Source organism: Vulpes vulpes, chromosome 9 (assembly GCF_048418805.1).
Source record: "Vulpes vulpes isolate BD-2025 chromosome 9, VulVul3, whole genome shotgun sequence".
In the NCBI taxonomy this organism is placed as follows: Eukaryota; Metazoa; Chordata; class Mammalia; order Carnivora; family Canidae; genus Vulpes; species Vulpes vulpes.
The window spans coordinates 11,326,884-11,345,461 of NC_132788.1; the positions used below are offsets into that span (position 1 = coordinate 11,326,884).

The 18,578-nt window shown below is 36.9% G+C and overlaps 1 protein-coding gene across 4 annotated transcripts in view; it reads left to right on the forward strand.

Annotated features, from left to right (window-relative positions):
- Positions 1-18,578, forward strand: part of LOC112925466 (thiamine transporter 2-like) — a 46,129-nt gene that overhangs the window by 18,237 nt on the left and 9,314 nt on the right. For all 4 annotated transcript variants that reach the window (XM_072719334.1, XM_072719330.1, XM_072719331.1 and 1 more), the window contains 3 exons: positions 2,105-2,918; positions 6,802-6,994; positions 13,002-13,143. In XM_072719334.1, coding sequence (XP_072575435.1) covers positions 2,105-2,918; positions 6,802-6,994; positions 13,002-13,143 — 1,149 coding nt within the window. The remainder of the gene's footprint in view (positions 1-2,104; positions 2,919-6,801; positions 6,995-13,001; positions 13,144-18,578) is intronic.

Here is an 18,578-nt window from a genome sequence, read left to right on the forward strand (position 1 = left end):
TGATTTCTGTCTATTTGTCATGTAAAAATATAAAACTTCGCCACCACAAAAATGTGGTGGCTTCAAAACAATCTGTCAGCTGTACAAAAGCAATACTCCAGGATGTCATTGCTAATTATCATGAACCTAAAATAAAGCCATGCCTACTTATAACTACAAACCTTAGAGGATAGTATAAGATCGGGGGGGGGGGGAGTTAGGAAAAAGTATATGCAAAAAATCCTCTGAAGCTTTTTTTTTTTCTCTTTATGTACCGATATTAAGCCTGTTGTTAGCTTTCAGTTAGGTCATAGGATCTAATCCTAAGGAGCCTATGAGTCAGTGGTTCTCAAAGTGGGGTCCTCAGACCAGTGCAAGAGCATCATTTGGGAACTTGTTAGAAATGTTCATATATAGGCCCTGCCCTGGAACTACTGAGTCTGAAAATTTGATTGTTTTAACACACCCTCCAGGTGAATCTGACACATGCTAACATTAAAGAACCATCGCTTTAGTCACTGAACAATAATAAGATCACACGATTCGATTTATTTAGGGGAAAAAATGTCACACCCATTTTACGGGCTGGTTATTCAGCAAACGCGGCATCACAGTTGTATCTCCCATGGCCTTCCTCTCCCAGAAACCATCCTCATGTTCCACCCAAACTAAGGAAATTCTGACCTCTAAACCAATCCACCACTTTCTCTCCCAATTAAAAAAAAAAAAAAGCACATGCCAATCTTGAATGCCAGTAGGTGCAAAGAGGTTTGGCTGGGAGATAGCTCAGGGCTGGATTTATACTCCAGAGCCAGTCACAAAAAACAGATCTGGAAGGTAGCTTTTGCTGGGTTAGTGACTACACCTAAATGTCAGGAAGATCCAGAATAAAGTTCTACCAAACTCTAAGAACATTTAGGTAAAAGGTGACCTGAAAACTCAAGGAGTAAGGGCACAGAGTAGGTCAAAATGAAGGACACTCTCAGGCTTAGTAAATTGGTGGGTTTATGTCAGTGATCTGAGACCCTGGGATTTGAGAGGGTCAGCGAGACCCTGAAAGAACAGAGATTTAAGAGGGCCCACCCCAGCCTTCTTTACATGATCTTCCATCCACTATAAATCTCGCTTACAGAAGCGAAAATAATTATGTATTATTGGTGGGCTCAGATGATTTGCTGATACCACCAGTGTTTCCTGGAAAACCATGACCAAAGCTGACTTAAACCAGAGACATACTAAGGGGTTTCTCATGGCTCCTCCAAAGCAGCCCAAGAAAAAAAAAGGCCATGAATGCAGAAGAACAGAAGACAGACTAGTGTTCCTTCTTCTGATATTCAGTCTGGAACTGGTCATTTGGCCTATGTGTTTCTGGTCACCCAGATGATCTCTAGATAGTCTGCACGTTTTACATACTGATGTGAATCAAAGGTAAATATGGTCAGGTTCCGCCAGTACTGAAACATTCTTTTTAACCTTATTGAAGAAGGGTAAACTATTTTAAAAGGACAGGCAACAGCACGCGAGCAGCCCTACACGGCCCTGGGAAAGCTGGTAAGGCTAACATATGCATTATGGCCTCTTTCCCAGCCTCAGTGGCTTATGTAGATCACATTCCATTTTAAAAAATGAAAGAATCAGGGATGCCTGGGTGGCTCAGTGGTTGAGCATCTGCCTTTGGCTCAGGATGTCATCCTGGAGTCCTGGGGTCGAGTCCTGTGGCAGGTTTCCTGCCGGGAGCCTGCTTCTCCCTCTGCCTATGTCTCTGCCTCTCTCTCTCTCTCTCTCTCTCTCTCTCTCATGAATAAATAAATTTTAAAAATATTTAAATAAAAAAATGAAAGAAGCAGATAACTAAGAATAATAACTGTTCTTTCTTTATATCTGGAGGAAGGAACCCACATGTTTTGAAGATCTATGATTTTTGCACTTTGTTTCCTTGAATTTCAGCTCCCATAGCTTTCCACCATATTGTCAGAAACTCATGTGAAGTATCAAATTGATGTGAGGCCAAACAATATGTCCTAGGATGGATACATGTCATCTGGATAATATATATCTGTGAGATCTATGGTGTGTTTCACTGCTGGTGCTTTTGTCCTCACACCCTCCCTATTTACTCTTACAGATCACAAATGAGATCTTTCCAATTTGGACATACTCTTATCTGGTGCTGCTGCTCCCTGTGTTCATCCTCACCGACTACGTTCGCTACAAACCAGTCATTATCCTGCAAGGGATCAGCTTCATCATCACCTGGTTGTTGCTTGTATTTGGTCAAGGATTAAGAGCCATGCAGGTGCTAGAGTTCTTCTATGGGATGGTCTCTGCCACCGAGGTGGCCTACTATGCCTACATTTATAGCGTGGTCAGCCCCGAGCACTACCAGAAAGTGAGTGGCTACTGCAGGAGCATCACACTGGTGGCCTACACAGCGGCCTCGGTGCTGGCCCAGCTCCTGGTGTCCCTGGCCAACGTATCGTACTTTTACCTCAATGTCATATCCTTGGCCTCTGTCTGTGTGGCCTTTCTTTTCTCACTTTTCCTACCAATGCCTAAGAAGAGCATGTTTTTTCATGCAAAACCCAGCAAAGAAGCTCCTCCAAAGCCACCAGGAAAAGATGCTTTCTTAGAGGAACCGCAAATGGATCACAAACCAGTCTACCAAGAACTATTCACCTTTTCAAGGAACCAAGATGATGGTCCGTTGAGCACTCCAAAGCCAGGAAATGTAACTTTGAGAGTTTTTGTGCAGTGGTTCCAAGATCTGAAAGGTTGTTACTCCTCAAAGCATCTTTTTTACTGGTCCCTGTGGTGGGCCTTCTCCACAGCAGGTTTTAACCAGGTTTTGAACTATGTCCAAATCCTGTGGGATTACAAGGCACCATCCCAAAGTTCTACAATCTATAATGGAGCAGTAGAAGCCCTGGCAACCTTTGGAGGTCAGTATACCAGACTATCTTTTCGATGTGCAGGAGAGATAGTCTTCCAAATCATAGTCTTAGGTCGATTGGTTGTAGTGATTTCAACACTGAATACCAAAAAAAGAGTTTTTGCCACAAAATTTAAAAGAGGGAATGAACATAAGGGAAGATTGACATAGCTATCCATGGAAGATAAAGTTTTACCAATCCACAAAAACAGGGACTGCAAATTTGTGTCCCATTGGCTGAACCTGGTTTGGCCATAAAGATTTGAATGGTTTAAGGTTAAGCTATCTCATCACTTTCCTCTCTAACTGCTCTGTAACTCTGGTCTTTAGAAAGTTGCAAACCATTAATAGAAGTGGGCAAACGATGGCTCATGCCCACTAGAGCTAAAAGTTTTTACATTTTAAGAGGTTGTAAGAGAAAAAATAATATATGACAAGGGCTTTAAAAATAACAAATCCAGGCAAGCAACCAAATAAAAACAAAGAAGGCTATGTGATCCACATGCCTAAAATATTTACTACCTAGCCCTTTATAGAGTAAAGATCTTGAAATCAATGTAGTGGATTTCTAACCAGCATTTTTTAATCAAAGAACAGAATAGGGACACCTGGGTGATTCAGTGGTTTAGCACCTGCCTTCTGCCCAAGGTGTGATCCTGGAATCCTGGGATCAAGTCCCATATCAGGCTCCCTCATGGAGCCTGCCTCTCCCTCTGCCTGTGTCTCTGCCTCTCTCTCTTTCTGTGTCATAAATAAATAAAATCTTTTTTAAAATGTGGCTTTAAAAAAAGAAGAACAGAATAGAAAATTTAGAATAGAATAGAATACATTGAAGCTTATAAGGATAAGTTCTATTTTGTGAAAATTCTGTTTACATACACATATGTATGTACTAGTGGACATATAAAATATATTCCTTTTTCAGACTGTGGCCAAAGATCTTTGAAATCTATTATTCTAGGAGCTACTTTATCATTTCAAAAGTTCCCATTGAGGCAACTTAAATAATATATTTATATCTCTCCTTAACTCTACATGTAGGGATTTGGCAAAGCTTTCTGTCTTCTGATTAAGATTATTTTCCGGACTCAGCTTCCTCATTCCCTACCATATCCAGATATTTGTTAGAATAATAGTGACTCCAGACTGGATTCTTACAATCTTCCATCCCATCTCTTCTATACAACCAGGTTATTGTATTATCTTGTATAATTTTCTCTCTGCCCTTTCCTACATTATATACTTTCATTCATTTGTCATCAGTATGAACCAGTAAGAACTGTGACCCTCCACGGTAGCCATTAACAAATAGTAATCCTTGACTATGGAGAAAATGGCTGTAAAAGACAAAGTGCAATAGGAAAGGAGAAAGGCAGGCGGGCGGCGGGGGGTGACATGGTGGGTGAGACAGGCCCTCCAAGAGGATATGTATGTTCCTGAGCATTTACTGCTTCCTCTTGAGCTGACTGGTAAGCGTCTGCTTCAACCTCATTTACCTATAGGCGGATTTCTGATATTGCATTTTGACCAAGAGGTTGAGCAGCGACACTGAGTGACCTTGAGTAGGTCTCTGGGGGAAGGAGGTTTTCTCGCTTCTGCTACAGGCTTCACCCTTCAACCTTGTCCTGGGCTTTCTACTTTCCAAAAACTTCCCTCCTGGCTGAGAAGCTATAGTGGTTTGGGGCTTCCTAGATTCTTGTCCCTGCATGCTTCGTTTCCCCCAGAACATAGTTTGTGAAGTTTGAAATCCTTTTCCAAAGAGAGTGAGGTGAAGAGGAGGGACAGTGGGCTGACACAGAGTTAATGCTCTAAAGTCCAAAGGGAGAGCCCAGAGCTAGCTTTGAAGTGAGCCCAACAATGCACATGGATTTTCCTGACATAACAAAGCTTTCACATCAAATAAGACTTTGAAGATAATATTTTTGAAGTTGGGGTGTTCCACACCCACATATTTGTTGAACATTTCAGGGTCCATTGTTGAGGTAATATTCTTCTGACTTCCCTTTCTAAAAATTCCATTTTGACTCCTAGAAACCTGTTCTAGGATTTATTTACCTTAAATCCACTTCCTCCCTAAGGACTTGCTCCTCAGGGGAGGGGAGAAAAAAAACCCTCTCTTCAGATAATGTGCCCTTACTGAGGGCATCTGTAGAAAAGGTAAAATGTTCATAAAATTAATTCTTTAAAAGATTTCTAAATGTAATATTTCTTTAGTCTCTTTGTGATAGGGAGGACCCTAATTAGTGTCAAATTTTTAGGCAGAACCAGGTGAAGAAGGACTGGTCTGCTGGCCTAAGCCTTCTTTCTTTAAGAAAGAAAGCTAAGGGTAGCAGGAAACCTGACAATTGATTGCTTCATTCACAGCACAATGTATACATTATAAAGCATGTCTACATAATGAACATTATTAAATGAATTTGTCCTGGGATATGTCTTGTGACTACATATAGGGTTCGGGTCAATTTTCTCATCCTCAGCATTATTGACATTTTGGGCGGGGAAACTCTTTGTCCTGGGGCCTGTCCTATGCATTGTAAGATGTCCCACAACATCATTGGTCTCATCCCACTAGATCCCCTTAGCATACTACGACCAACACCAACACTGCCCCTGCCAAGTCATGGCAGCCAAAGTTGTCTTCAGATAGTGCCATCTGTCCCCTGAAGGGCAAAAATTCCCTTGGGAGAACCACTAGGTTATGGTTAGTTTAAATTTGAGTTGGGGTCAGCACTTTTACAATCCTTATCACACTATTAAAACTATAAATTGATATATCCAATTTCTCCAGTAGACTATATTATTTTCAAGAGCAAGGATCCAAAGTTGACCACCATATTTTCCCACAGAGAAGCTCAAAAATGTTTGATGGGTGTGTAGGTGAAGGAATGAGTCAGCAAATAAAGAGGGGAATGATTAAACTAACAAATGAGGGGAAATTGTAAGGAAAGAATTCTTGAAGAAAGGTTTGGTATCTTTAAAGGGATTTGAGGATATTTTCAAATCGATGTTATAGAGAAGATAGAGTAAACAGAGGTAAGGACAGAAAGAGAGAATCCCTCCTTGCTAGAACATTCATAGCATGGCACAGAGAAGGACATGGTAGCAAGGACTGGCATTCAATTTGAAGAACTTGATGCCTCATTTGGTCACCAAGTATTCACAAATGACCATTCCTTACACTGTGCTTTGTCTTGACTGAACTTGAGTCAGGCTCCTCTCCTTATTACAGACGCCTCACATTTTGCTTGCCCCAACTCTGAGTAAACACAACATAGTATGGAATGTGCCCCAGCCCCCCATCAGCTTCTCCTGAAAATTGACTGACCACAGCAGGACACTTTCCTGTCCGTTTCCACTGATCATTTCCCCTTGCTTGTCCAGCTTCCTCTCCAGAGATCTTGCTTATGTCTATTTGCCCTACAGAAAAGTACCCTTACAAAAGAAAACCCTTTTTCTATTTGATTTCAAGATGCTTGCAGATTTTGGCAATCAGAGCGTTCTCCCTATTGCAAGTCTTTCTTCTGAATAAAGCCTCTTCCTATCAAAGTCTGGTTTGCTTTTTGTTTGACATCAGATTTCTGAACCCGAGTTTTATCTCCTCAAAGGGAAGAAGAAAGAAAAAAAATGGCCTCTATGGGGCCATTCCAGTCTGTGATTTATGGAAACCCAAATTCAGCTGGTCTATTTCAAACTTTAAGGGAAAAAGATACGTACACTTCACAGAACTAGATCAAATGATTTTCATTCAATCGAAGTTCACAATAAGTCAACATGTTTTACCATAGCCTGGAAATGCTTCAATGCCTATCCAATGTGAATTTTAACAAAATGGTGCCCTATTTTGTTACGTGTGGATGACAGGTTGTACTATATGTCGGTTCCTTTCTTTCCAGGGGCTCTGGCTGCCTTCACAGCAGGCTGTGTGAAAGTCAACTGGGATCTCCTGGGAGAGCTGGCCCTGGCGATATTCTCAGCTGCAGATGCAGGTTCTCTATTTCTCATGCATTACACGACTAATATTTGGGTGTGCTATGCTGGTTTTTTGATCTTCAAGTCAAGTTACATGCTTCTCATAACAATAGCGGCGTAAGTATTTATCATTTCTTGATCTAAATCTGAAGCAACGAGACAGATTTATTTATTTATTCTTCCAGTTCTTCTGAATAGCGTTTGCAATGTTATATTTAATGTTTAAAATAAGACACAACAGAACTATATTCTTATTTTAACTGACTTTCTCTTGGGACTCGATTAGGGTTATTAACCCAGTAAAAAAAATTCAAACTTCTCACAACTAATAAACAATGATATACTCTGAGGTTTTGATTTTTAATGTTTTTATACTGTACTTATTTAATGGAGTAATTTTATTAATTTTTTCTTTTGTAGTCTTTTTTTAAACACTTAGCATGAGATCTATGCCTCTTAGCAGATTTTTAAGTGGGTATTACAAGATTCTTATCTCTAGGCATGATGTTGTACTTCAGACTGCTAGAACTTATTTATGTTGCATGACTGAAAGATACATATTTATACACATTAAGTAGCAACTTAATTTTCCCCTCTACTCAGCCCCTGGAAACCACCACTCTATTATTTGCTTCTATGAATTTGATTATTTTAGGTACATCATATAAGTGGAATCATGCAACATTTGTCCTCCTATGACTGAAACATTTCATTTAGTGTTCCCAAGATTCATCCATGTTGTTGCATATGGCAGGATTTCCTTCTTTTTAAAGGCTAATAGTCAATTGCATGTATGTACTACATTTTCTTTATTAATTAATCCATCTATAGACATTTAGGTTGTTGTCACATCTTGGCTATTGTGAATAGCAGTATAACAAACATGGGGGTGCTCATATTTCTTCTAAGTTCTGGTTTCAACTGTTTTGGATAAATACTCAGAAGTGTGAATTTCTGGATTGTATGGTCATCCTATTTTTATTTTTTTTAAGATTTTATTTATTTATTCATGAGAGACACAGAGAGAGAGAGAGAGAGAGAGAGAGGCAGAGACACAGGCAGAGGGAGAAGCAGGCTCCTCGCAGGGAGACCGATGTGGGACTCGATCCTGGATCCTGGGTTCATGACCTGAGCCAAAGACAGATGCTCAACCACTGAGCTACCCAGGTGCCCTGGTCGTCTTATTTTTAATTTGTTCAGGAACATCCATACTGTTTTCCATAGCGGCTGCACCATTTTATATTCCCACCAACAGTGTACCATTGTTCCAATTTCTCTGCTTTGATTTGGTTTTATTTAATAACAAAATAAGATGTGATTGTATCTAATAGTGATTCAGGTTGTTTTGTTTTGTTTTTTTTTTTTTTTTTTTTTTTTTTTTAGTGATTCAGTTTAGTTTTCACTCCCAATTTTCCCTACCTGCTTGAAAAATCACAGCACATCTGTTTCTTCAAATAGTTTCAGGGCAGTTGTAGAAGTGAAGCTGTTCTATAAAACAACATATAAAGATAATAAATGTTAAATCATTCAGCAGTTTAAACATAGAGAATATTTTATCTCAATTAATTAAAAAAGAAAGAAAATGAGCTAAGAGAAGTGATGAATGCTTCCTAGAGAATATCTAAAAGGATTAGGTAGGTGTTACTCATCATTTCCTGTGTGGTAATATGTTTAATTTTAATTAGAAAGTGGATCATGGATAAAGCAAACATCTGAAAATATTTTTCCTCGACTTGACATTATCAGCTGCATAATTTTGGCATGCTCTTTGGACTTAAACTTTTCTTAGAAGCCTATGGAACACCATAAAATATATCAATATATGCATTATGGAGTCCCAGAAGAAGAGAACATAAACAGGAAGAAAAAACACCTGTGAAGAAGCAATGGCCAAAAAGTTCCCTAATTTGGTCAAAAGCATTAATTTAATTTACATATCCAAGAAACTCAAACATTCATTTAAAACATTAATTTACACATTAAAGAAACTCGCCTGTGAACTCCATGTAACTTACAATTGGGGTTAAGTCTACGAGTTTGTTATTTCTTTACTATTTGTCCCAACTGTTCATTTGTCTTTATCCCTCTTTTGAAGTTAAGTGAGCTTTCTTTTTGTTTGTTTGGTTTTTTTTTTTTTTTTTGAGCTTTCTTTTTAATTCCATTTTTATTTCTTCTATTTGTTTTCCTTGGCTAAGTCTTCATGTTTTTAGTAGGATTAGGTTTTTAACTCATCAGTTTTTCTTAAATTAATATTATACTACTTTGTGTATAAATACTTTACATAATTCCATTTACTCCCTGTCCCTTGTATTGTTTCATAGATTTCACTTCAGTTTCTGTTATAAATGCTACAGCACATTATTATTCTATTTGCTTTAAACAGAAAATTATATTTTTAAAAATTAAGACAAGAAAAAATAATTGCTCATAGATTTACCATTCTCAATACTTTTCTTTCTTTTTTTTTTTTATAGATCCATGTTTCCTTTTACTGTTGATTCCCTTCAGCCTGAAAACTTCCTTTAACATTTCTTGTACTGTGAACCTCCTGGTGAATAATTTCTCTCAAATTTTATTTGAAAATACATTTTATTGTCATTTAAGTATATTTTTGCTGATTGGAATTCTAAGTTAATAGTGGTGGGTTTTTTTTTTTCCATTCAGCATTTTAAAGATTTATTATTCCATTGTCTTCCAGTTTGCATTAAGGAGTTCATTGTCATTCTCATTGTTGTTCCACTAAATGTGATGATAATTTTACTTTTGGCTACTCCTAAGATTTTCTGGTTTATTTGATTTTTGGCAATTTAACTATACTTATGTTTTCTTTATGGAACAGTATGATTTTTGGTTTATCCTGTTATTTTCTTATTGTTATTTCAGTCTTTTCTGATCTTCAGCATACTAACAAGGAGATCTCTACCTTCCCCCACTTTTATGTTAGAAATTATTCAAAATGTTTTGTTTTCTCTTAGCAATCTAACTCTCGACTAGGAAAAAGAACTCAAGCCAAACCTAAATTAGTTTGTTTTACTGCTCCATGGCTACATTTAGGAAGATGGAGAACTTGAAAATTAGTAAAAATAATTTTTCAGAGTTATTTGTACTGACCACAGCTTCCACACAGTGAAAAAGTAAAAGTATATTATTCTTGAATATTTCAGAACATATTGGCTCACAGCCATCTGCATTTCTATTGCATACCATGAAGCAAGTCAATATTGTTCTTCTAAAGAACCAAATAGGAAAATCTGGAAAAAAAATAGTAAGATTAACTGTCAGAATATAGATAGTTCAGGAAAACTCAATCAACCAAAATGTTTTGGTGTGTTAAGAAATTCTCAGAATGATTTATCACAGACATGAGGAAGTAGAGGGTTAAGCCACATGAATAATAAGAATGCTGAGATTCTGGGAGGCCGTGAAGATGGAATTCATAGGCTGATGGTCAAGCTTTTCCCAGACAATATGTACAGAACATTCTACATAAAGCTCAGTGATCGTCTTTCATCTAGTTTATCAATTCAGTCACATGATTGATCTTAGTGTCAGGATATACACTCATAGTGGGGCAAAGAAAAGAACTTGACCTCATAGATCTCTCAAATTTGGTGCTAAATGAAATTCTCACTCCCATGTCCAGCTTCAGAATACTGATAGAATATCATCTGTAGGTGAATCCAGTCTCTGTAACTTAATTTACATCTTTTTACTATTCTAACTTCTAAGAAAATTTTAAAATAAATTTAGTACATGTAGGATAAATGTATTTCTAATGCAAAGCGTTAGTGTTCAGATTTGGAAGAAATTCTATGATCGACCATCCATGGTTTCAACCATCATGTGATACAAGAAGTTCATATTAAAAAAATATGATTAGTCTATAAAAGAAGATATTTTTTCTACTTCTTTTTCATGATAAAAACTGATAAATTTAAATAATATTAGTCAAAGCAGTTATCTGGGTTCAGTTACGTATTCCCTGTTGAAGTATAAGCTCTGTGAGGGGAAAAATCATGCTTATTCATTGGTATGCCCCGATGCTTGTTCTTGCTTCATGATAAACATTTGGTTAGCATTTCTTGAAAAAAAAAAAAAGCAATGAACAAATACAATAATACAACATAAAGAATAGTAACTTTGAGCTATTGATTTTTTTAATTTAACCATTCTATTTTTATATTGGCACAAAATAATGTGTTTTTTAATGCTTTATAAATTGTTCCTATTACTTTCCTTTGAGTTCTAAGGTAAATTGGTAAACACCAATCCCATAATGTCATGATATATGGAACGTAAATGATCAAATAAAATTTCAAAGTGGTTCAATCTTTAAATTACAGACTATCCCAGAGGCTCATGTGTATTGAGTGCTAAAAAATGCCTAACAGAAGAACATGAATATAATTCTCTTTCCAAGAGTGTATTAGCCCTGAGCAGTGTACTCTGCATCATAGTTTTATGACTCAGTAAGAGCTTTGAAATAAAATTTTAGACAGTAGGATTCCTTGTCATTTCAGTTACATGGAGAAATACTTTTTGGGCTTAGACTGAAAAATCTTAGGATTCAATGCCACCCTCAGCCTAATGTCAGCATTATGACTCCATCTGAACCCCCCAGATATAAAGGTCTTATCCAAAACCAAGTAATTGCTGATGCATTGTTTAAGCATCGGTACTGATTAAATCAAGATTCCAATCTGAAATAATTTGCATACTGAAAGGGAATCTGCCATTTGATGTAATCTAGGTTTCAAGAGCATCTATGTAGTGTAATATTTTTTTCCAGAGGAAAAAATTGTTAGCTGAGCAAGGAACCCCTGAAACTCTAAGGCCCATTTGGACCACATGTTATATTCACTTTGTAGAATCTAGGGTTATTTATAGGTTTTGTATGTTTAGTTGGTAATTTTTTACACTGAAATAATACATTTTCATTGAATCACATGATTTTTAAATGCTTATATTTGTCTTTTAATATGATGATTTGGGGAAGGGATATTAAAACCCATAGTTAAAACTTTCCATTTGCTTCCGTATTTTTTAAGATTTTATTTATTTAGTTATTTAGTTATTTAGTTAGTTATTTATTTACTTGAGAGAATAGGGAGAGAGAGCATGAGTAGTGTGGGAAGGCAGGGGGAGAGGGAGAAGTAGACTCCACACTGAGCAGGGGACCCCACACAGGGCTGGATCCAAGGACCCTGGGCCGAAGGCAGATGCTTCACTGACCGAGCCACCCAGGTGCCTCTGTTTTCTTATTTTTGAATAAATTAGAGTTTTAAGTATTTTAGCTGAATTAGATGGAAGAATTCAAATGTATATATGTCAGTCTTGCCTAAATTTTAAAAACCAACCAATTTAAAATGAACTAATTGCCAGATTGACTTGACTGTGAAAGAAAATAATTTGTGAGTTTTCTAGAAAAAAAATTTACCTATTAGACTCTGAAACTGCTAATGTAGACAGTCAACGATCCGGTGAACAGCCTACAAATAAGTAAAAACTCATCAGATTGACTTTTGATTTATTCATTGATATGTCTAGGTTAAAAAGTGACTCCTACATCATATCCACGTCCAATAATGTTCAGTGTTCCCTTATTGCAGAACATTTGGAATATTTGGTTTAATTTTAGAAAAGGATAATTAGTTTTAAATTCTCATAATATATCACATCTCATGGAATGTTAAAATATAACACTTCACTACGCCACTTACCCTTGTTCCTTTTTCTCTGGTAGAAGAGCTTTGTAGCAGGAGACTGCCAACAGAGGCCTGGGCTTCCTGAGGGGAGCCAAATCTTGGGAACAGCACAATTCCCTTCTCTGTATTTAAAAGCCTACCTATGAGGACTCCTGGGTGGCTCAGTGGGTTAAGCGTCTGCCTTCAGCTCGAGTCATGATCCCAGGGTCCTGGATCCTGGAATTGAGTCCTGCGTAGGGTTCCCTGGTGAGCAAGGATATGTGTCTCCCTCTCCCTCTGTCACCCCCTCCCTTGCTCATATGTTCTCTCTCTGCTTTCTCTCTCTCTCTCTCTCAAATGAATAAAGAATCTTTAAAAAAAATAAAATAAAAACCCACATATGTGTGCCTTCAAAACTCTTTCCATTTGTACACTGTTAGATTTCAGATTGCTGTTAATCTCAGCGTGGAACGCTATGCCCTGGTGTTCGGAATCAACACCTTCATTGCCCTGGTGATCCAGACTGTCATTACTGTAGCTGTGGTTGACAACCAGGGACTGGGGCTTCCGGTCAGCATACAGGTAAGTGCATACCTGGGTGCCTTCATTGACACAGAGGCATATTTTGAAAACTACACACACACACACACACACACACACACACATTTATATTATTAGACATAGTAATTGGACTTGCTGAGATATAATTTTCATACAATAAATTGACATATAAATAAATTTATATACAGTTCTATTAATTTGGGGGAAAAAAAGCTGTGTAGCCACCAACACATGAAAATCAAATACAGCGCCTTCACCCAGACAGTGCCCCTTTGCCATCAGCTGCCTTTCTCCACAGTACCCCCCCAGCAACCCACAGATTGGTTTTCTATCCCTAAAGCTTTTTCATTTTAGAAAGTCATATAAATGAAATTATAGAACCGATAGCCTTTTGTTTCTGCCTTGTTTTCATTTAGCATGGTGTCTTCAATGGAATAATTTTATAATTTTTATAAATTTATTTTTATAAATAATATATTAATTTATATATTTATATTTTTATATATTTATATAATTTATAAATTTTTAATAAAATTTTATAATTTTATATAAATATGTTTATAATTTTATATAAATATGATGTTTTATATAAATATGATGTAGATGTATCTACATTCTATTTCTTAGGAAACTTTTTCATTAAACAGGTGACCTTTTCATTAAGCAGATGAAAGAATGAAAGCACTACCTAAAATAGACCCAAAAAGTCATTCCAGCTGAAATGGCTCTCGTTACCCACAGCTCCACAGGTTTTTCTTGCCATAGCTAAAATTCAACCTTATTAATGCTTAGCTCACAAATTTCATAAGCCTACTCAATCTCATGGACAAAATGTTCAATCTTACAAGTCCCTACACATATCTAATGCAAATGTTTAGAATATTGAAATGTCTTCTTTAAAAACAAGAGAAAAAAGAAATTATTTCAGGAAACACAATTGAATGAGTAACACCAGGATATTTAAGAAATCTATTTAAATCTCGCAATAGTTCAGTAGAAGGAAAGAGATCTTCATTGAGTAAATATTAAAATTAAGATTACTATAGACTCAATTCTTTTTGAGAACATAAAGGGATCAATTGTTACTTTTTAAAATAAAATTTAAATTCCTGGTTTATTATCTAGCTTGAAATTTGCTCTCCAGCTTTTTAGAAATCACTAGGTGTATGATGTGATGTGATCAAGAGAGCACAAGCTTGAAATCCACAAAGTATGTATTTGAATCTTGATTTTTTATTAGTGATTTCTTAAGAATTTTTTTATTTGGGAACATTTCAAATATATCTTAAAAATAGAAAGAATAGTGGCATGATGTCCCAGGCATCCATCACTCAAATTTATGGCCAATCTTATTTCACTTGTACCTGCCACCCACTTGCTCATCCTTCCCCGAGAGATGTAGTTTTTTTTTTTTAATGTCTCCGTTTTCTCTTCAGTAACATGGAGAATATAATACCTACTTCATGAGGTCTTATACAGATTAGGTGCTTGCCTGTAAAATTCACCATTTCTGGCCTGTAGTGTACTCAATACATGGTGCATTTTTCTTTAGTGGGAAAATCAATACACTTTGACCTTTCTGGGCAGTTCACACAAACATCCAAAGCAGAAGGTGAAAATTAAATTTGGCAGAAAAAGTCAAGCTTCACCTTTGTTTCCCCTGATAATTCAAGATTTTCAAATTGTTTTATCTTCTCAACCAAGGCATATCTAGATTCAGGGCATTCCTCTAAAATCTTTCTTTGTCTTTCTACCTACCTTCTCTTATCGTCTCTGCCAATATCCTTAATGCTAGAACAATTTTCATTGAGATTCTTCTATGTATGTTATTTAATGCAAAATTCAGCTCCTAAATAAAGGACTAGTTTACCCAAGGGTCAGAGCAGGGTAAGCACAAAATATACAGTCCAAAGGCATAACAGAAGACAAATCCTATTTCTATAAAATATTTCCCAGATTAAAAAAGTATTACTGTAGATTTCTGGTTTTGAAAAGCAGGCTTCTTTGGATGCCTGGGTGGCTCAGAGATTGAGCATCTGCCTTCAGCTCAGGGCATGATCCCAGGATCTGGAATCAAGTCCTGCATCGGCTCCCTGCAGGAGCCTGCTTCTCCCTCTGCCTGTGACTCTGCCTCTCTCTCTGTGTGTCTCTCATGAATAAATAAATAAAATCTTTTTTTAAAAAAAAAAAGAAGAAAAGCAGCCTTCTTAAAGTTGATTTGGGGTAGGAATCTAATTAAATACACTTAAATTAAACTTCAAGAGAGCCAAGAGTATAGAGGTATATTGATTAATAATTCCCAAATCTCAACCATAAATATTCATTTATCATTGATTATGCACTTGTTCATGAGCTCTTTAATATAATTTCAAGGGCCATTTTAAAATATTGGAATCTAAGAAACATAAACTACAACCTAAGTCAGCATTTTCGTAGGACATCGAGATTAAGTGGAAAGAAATCTGCTTTGAGACATCCTGAACTAATTCGTCCATTTTCTCATTACTTCTCAACCTGTTGTCACAACACAGGTTTTTTATATATTTTTCAATTTAAAAGACCATAGAGATTTTAAAAAGAAGTTCCATATACATCTTTGAATATTACTTAAAGTCTAGGGAGAAAAGACCCATAAGGAAAGCTAAAAAAAATCTTTTTACCTCATCTAGAAAAAAAGCTAAGGAGTAATTTAGCTAGTCATATAAGAAGCAATAACTTGAAAGTGTATCTTTAGTGAAAGCAGATGAACATACTGTTGTAACTGATGATATAAAATAATTTTCTGGAGGAATTTTGTTTTTAAAAAATAGGTGAAATTCATAGTTGTAAATATGAGGGACTTTTAGAGAGAGTGGCTGAATAATCACACAATTCAAAAAAGATTATTTTTATAAAAAATAATCCTTTTGTGGGGTGCCTGGGCGGCTCAGTTGGTTAAATGTCCAACTCTTGGTTTTAGCTCAGGCCACAATCTCAGGGTCTTGAGGTCGACCCCCACATTGGACTCTGTGCTCACTGGGGAGTCTGCTGGAAATTATATCTCTCTCCCTCTCCCTCTGCTCCTCTCCCTGCATTCACTTGGGCTCTCGCTCTCTCTCATGAATTAATTAATTAATTAAATCTTTAAAAAATAATCCCTTTATTAGATAAAAAAAATGTAATAACAAGTTTCACACTAAAATGCCCAACTATTCACAAGTTGGTTACCTGTTATATCCCTCCACCCCTCTCACTGTCTGCCTGGTTCCACCCCTCAATTTGCAGAGATACCCCTTGGAAGGAGGAACACCTTGGTAACCATAGATTTCTTATTGATTGAGGGAGTTGACATTCATTCAACTCCCATTCGTGAATCTCATTACTTTCACCCACCTCCTCCCTGGAGGGTCTTGAAGCTTAAGATAGGAAAAGCAACTGTTGATACTGTCAGGGAGGAAAAATACTGTTTCCTCTCAGCCTATTTGGCTCTGAGCTGAGTCTCCGTAACAACGACAAATTAACAATAGCACACAAATGTATTTGATACAAGTTTTATGTAACACAGGAACCTTCATAAGGAAATGAAGACCTGAAGAAATAGTCAAACCTGAGTGTTTTTATGCTAGATTTGATAAAGAGTGGAAAGTTGTGGGAAAAAAAATATGATAGAACAAAAAGGAAATGAGCTAAGAATAGTAAATTGGGGAAACTTCACATGGCCTGTTCATTCAGATTCCTCTCTGCGTCCCTTTATCTTTGGAGATAAGGTTGTTCTTTCCTCCGGGTATAGACACTAGGGTCTTATGACTTGCTCCAAGGGAAGGTCTGGAAGTCCTTCCTGCACCTGCCATGTCTCAAATTCCTTTAGTTAAAAAATATTCACCATGCCAAAGTGTCATATTTGGGGGTAGATTGTCCTGAATGCCATCACCAGCAAGTCAAACAAGGACACATGAAAAAGAAAAAAGAAAGGCCATTGGTGTAAAGTGACCCCTCGATGTCATGAAAACCACAGCTGCTGCCCTGCTCTGTCTTTCATGTCCTCATTGAGAAATGCAAAATGATCCTCCCCAGCTCTCTTGGCAGGAAGCCACTGCACTCAGCCACTTTGGGACCAGATGGACCCCTGATTACACACTCCATTAGATTATCTAGCTAGGATAACTGGTACTTTCGTTTGCCTTAAATTAAATAAAAATTAGAATCATGAAAATGGATTTTTAGTTTTAACCCCAAAGGGCTTCATAAGAGAAGGGGCACTCTAAACAGAAAGATTACTTCACAAAAAGTAGAACAGTGATGCTATTATTTTAAGTGCATGAAATGGGGATTTGTTCAGATTTCAGGCAGCCTCCCATATATCAAATCTGAAATTTCTCAGATGTGTTTAAAGCGTGGACTATTTGCCAATCCAGATAGCTTAGATGAGTGTTTTCAGTTCACATTCATTAACTCAAACATGGGAGATGTGTGATCTGTTGGATTTTGGTCCTACGATTTCATCAACTATTTTGGAATCTTAAAGAATAGCTTAACGGGGGGCCAGATTTTCATTATCAAACAAAATAACTACTTATTAAGATTTTCAGTGAGTTTGGGTCCTGACCCTCAGATATTGTCTTGTTTTCTCACTTGTCTATTCTAGTGGAAATGGTCCAGAGGCAAGTACCTTCAGAGGAATGTGGTTGAGGTATTGCATTTGAAGAAGGAGAAGAAGGGCAGGTGTCCACATTCAAACCCAAGTTTTGCACTGAGGGGAGCACTTGACAGGATGAGCACTGGGTACTCTATGTTGGCAAATAGAACTCTAATAAAAAAAATATATAAAAGAAACCCCAAGATTGAAGTCAACAAGGGTTTTTAAAAATATTAAATTAAGAAAGACTTACTTCCATTAAACGTTATAGACTTTTAACAATATTAAAATAAGAAAGGCTTATTTCCATTATAGCATAAATAAACTAGGTATCAGAAAAAAATTCTTAACACTACAAAGCACCTTAAACTCCTGGATATAAATTTAATATTTTTTTAATAAGTGGCTGAATTGGTAAGAAATAAGAACACTCCTCAGAGGTCAAAGCAGGAACAGGAAACCAGATAGACAAGGAAGCACTAAATCTATCATGTGCTCGAGCATCTGCTAATTCTCCCAGTGACCTCGAATTTTGGTTTTAGTGGCAACCCCAAGGGCTACATCCTCAGTGAGCAGAAAAACAGAACAAAACATGAAGTTATTGGGGAAACTCCAACAAAGAAGATGAATCTGGGTGGTATCAGGGAATTTACCCTGGAAATTCGCTTTCATAAGCAGCACTTACATAATTCTGGGTTCCAATGTCTATAGGCTAAACATTTTTTTTCTATTTTTTTAAAGATTTTATTTATTTATTCATGACAGGCATACAGAGAGAGGCAGAGACACAGGCAGAGGGAGAAGCAGGCTCCTTACTGGGAGCCCAGTGCGGAACTTGATC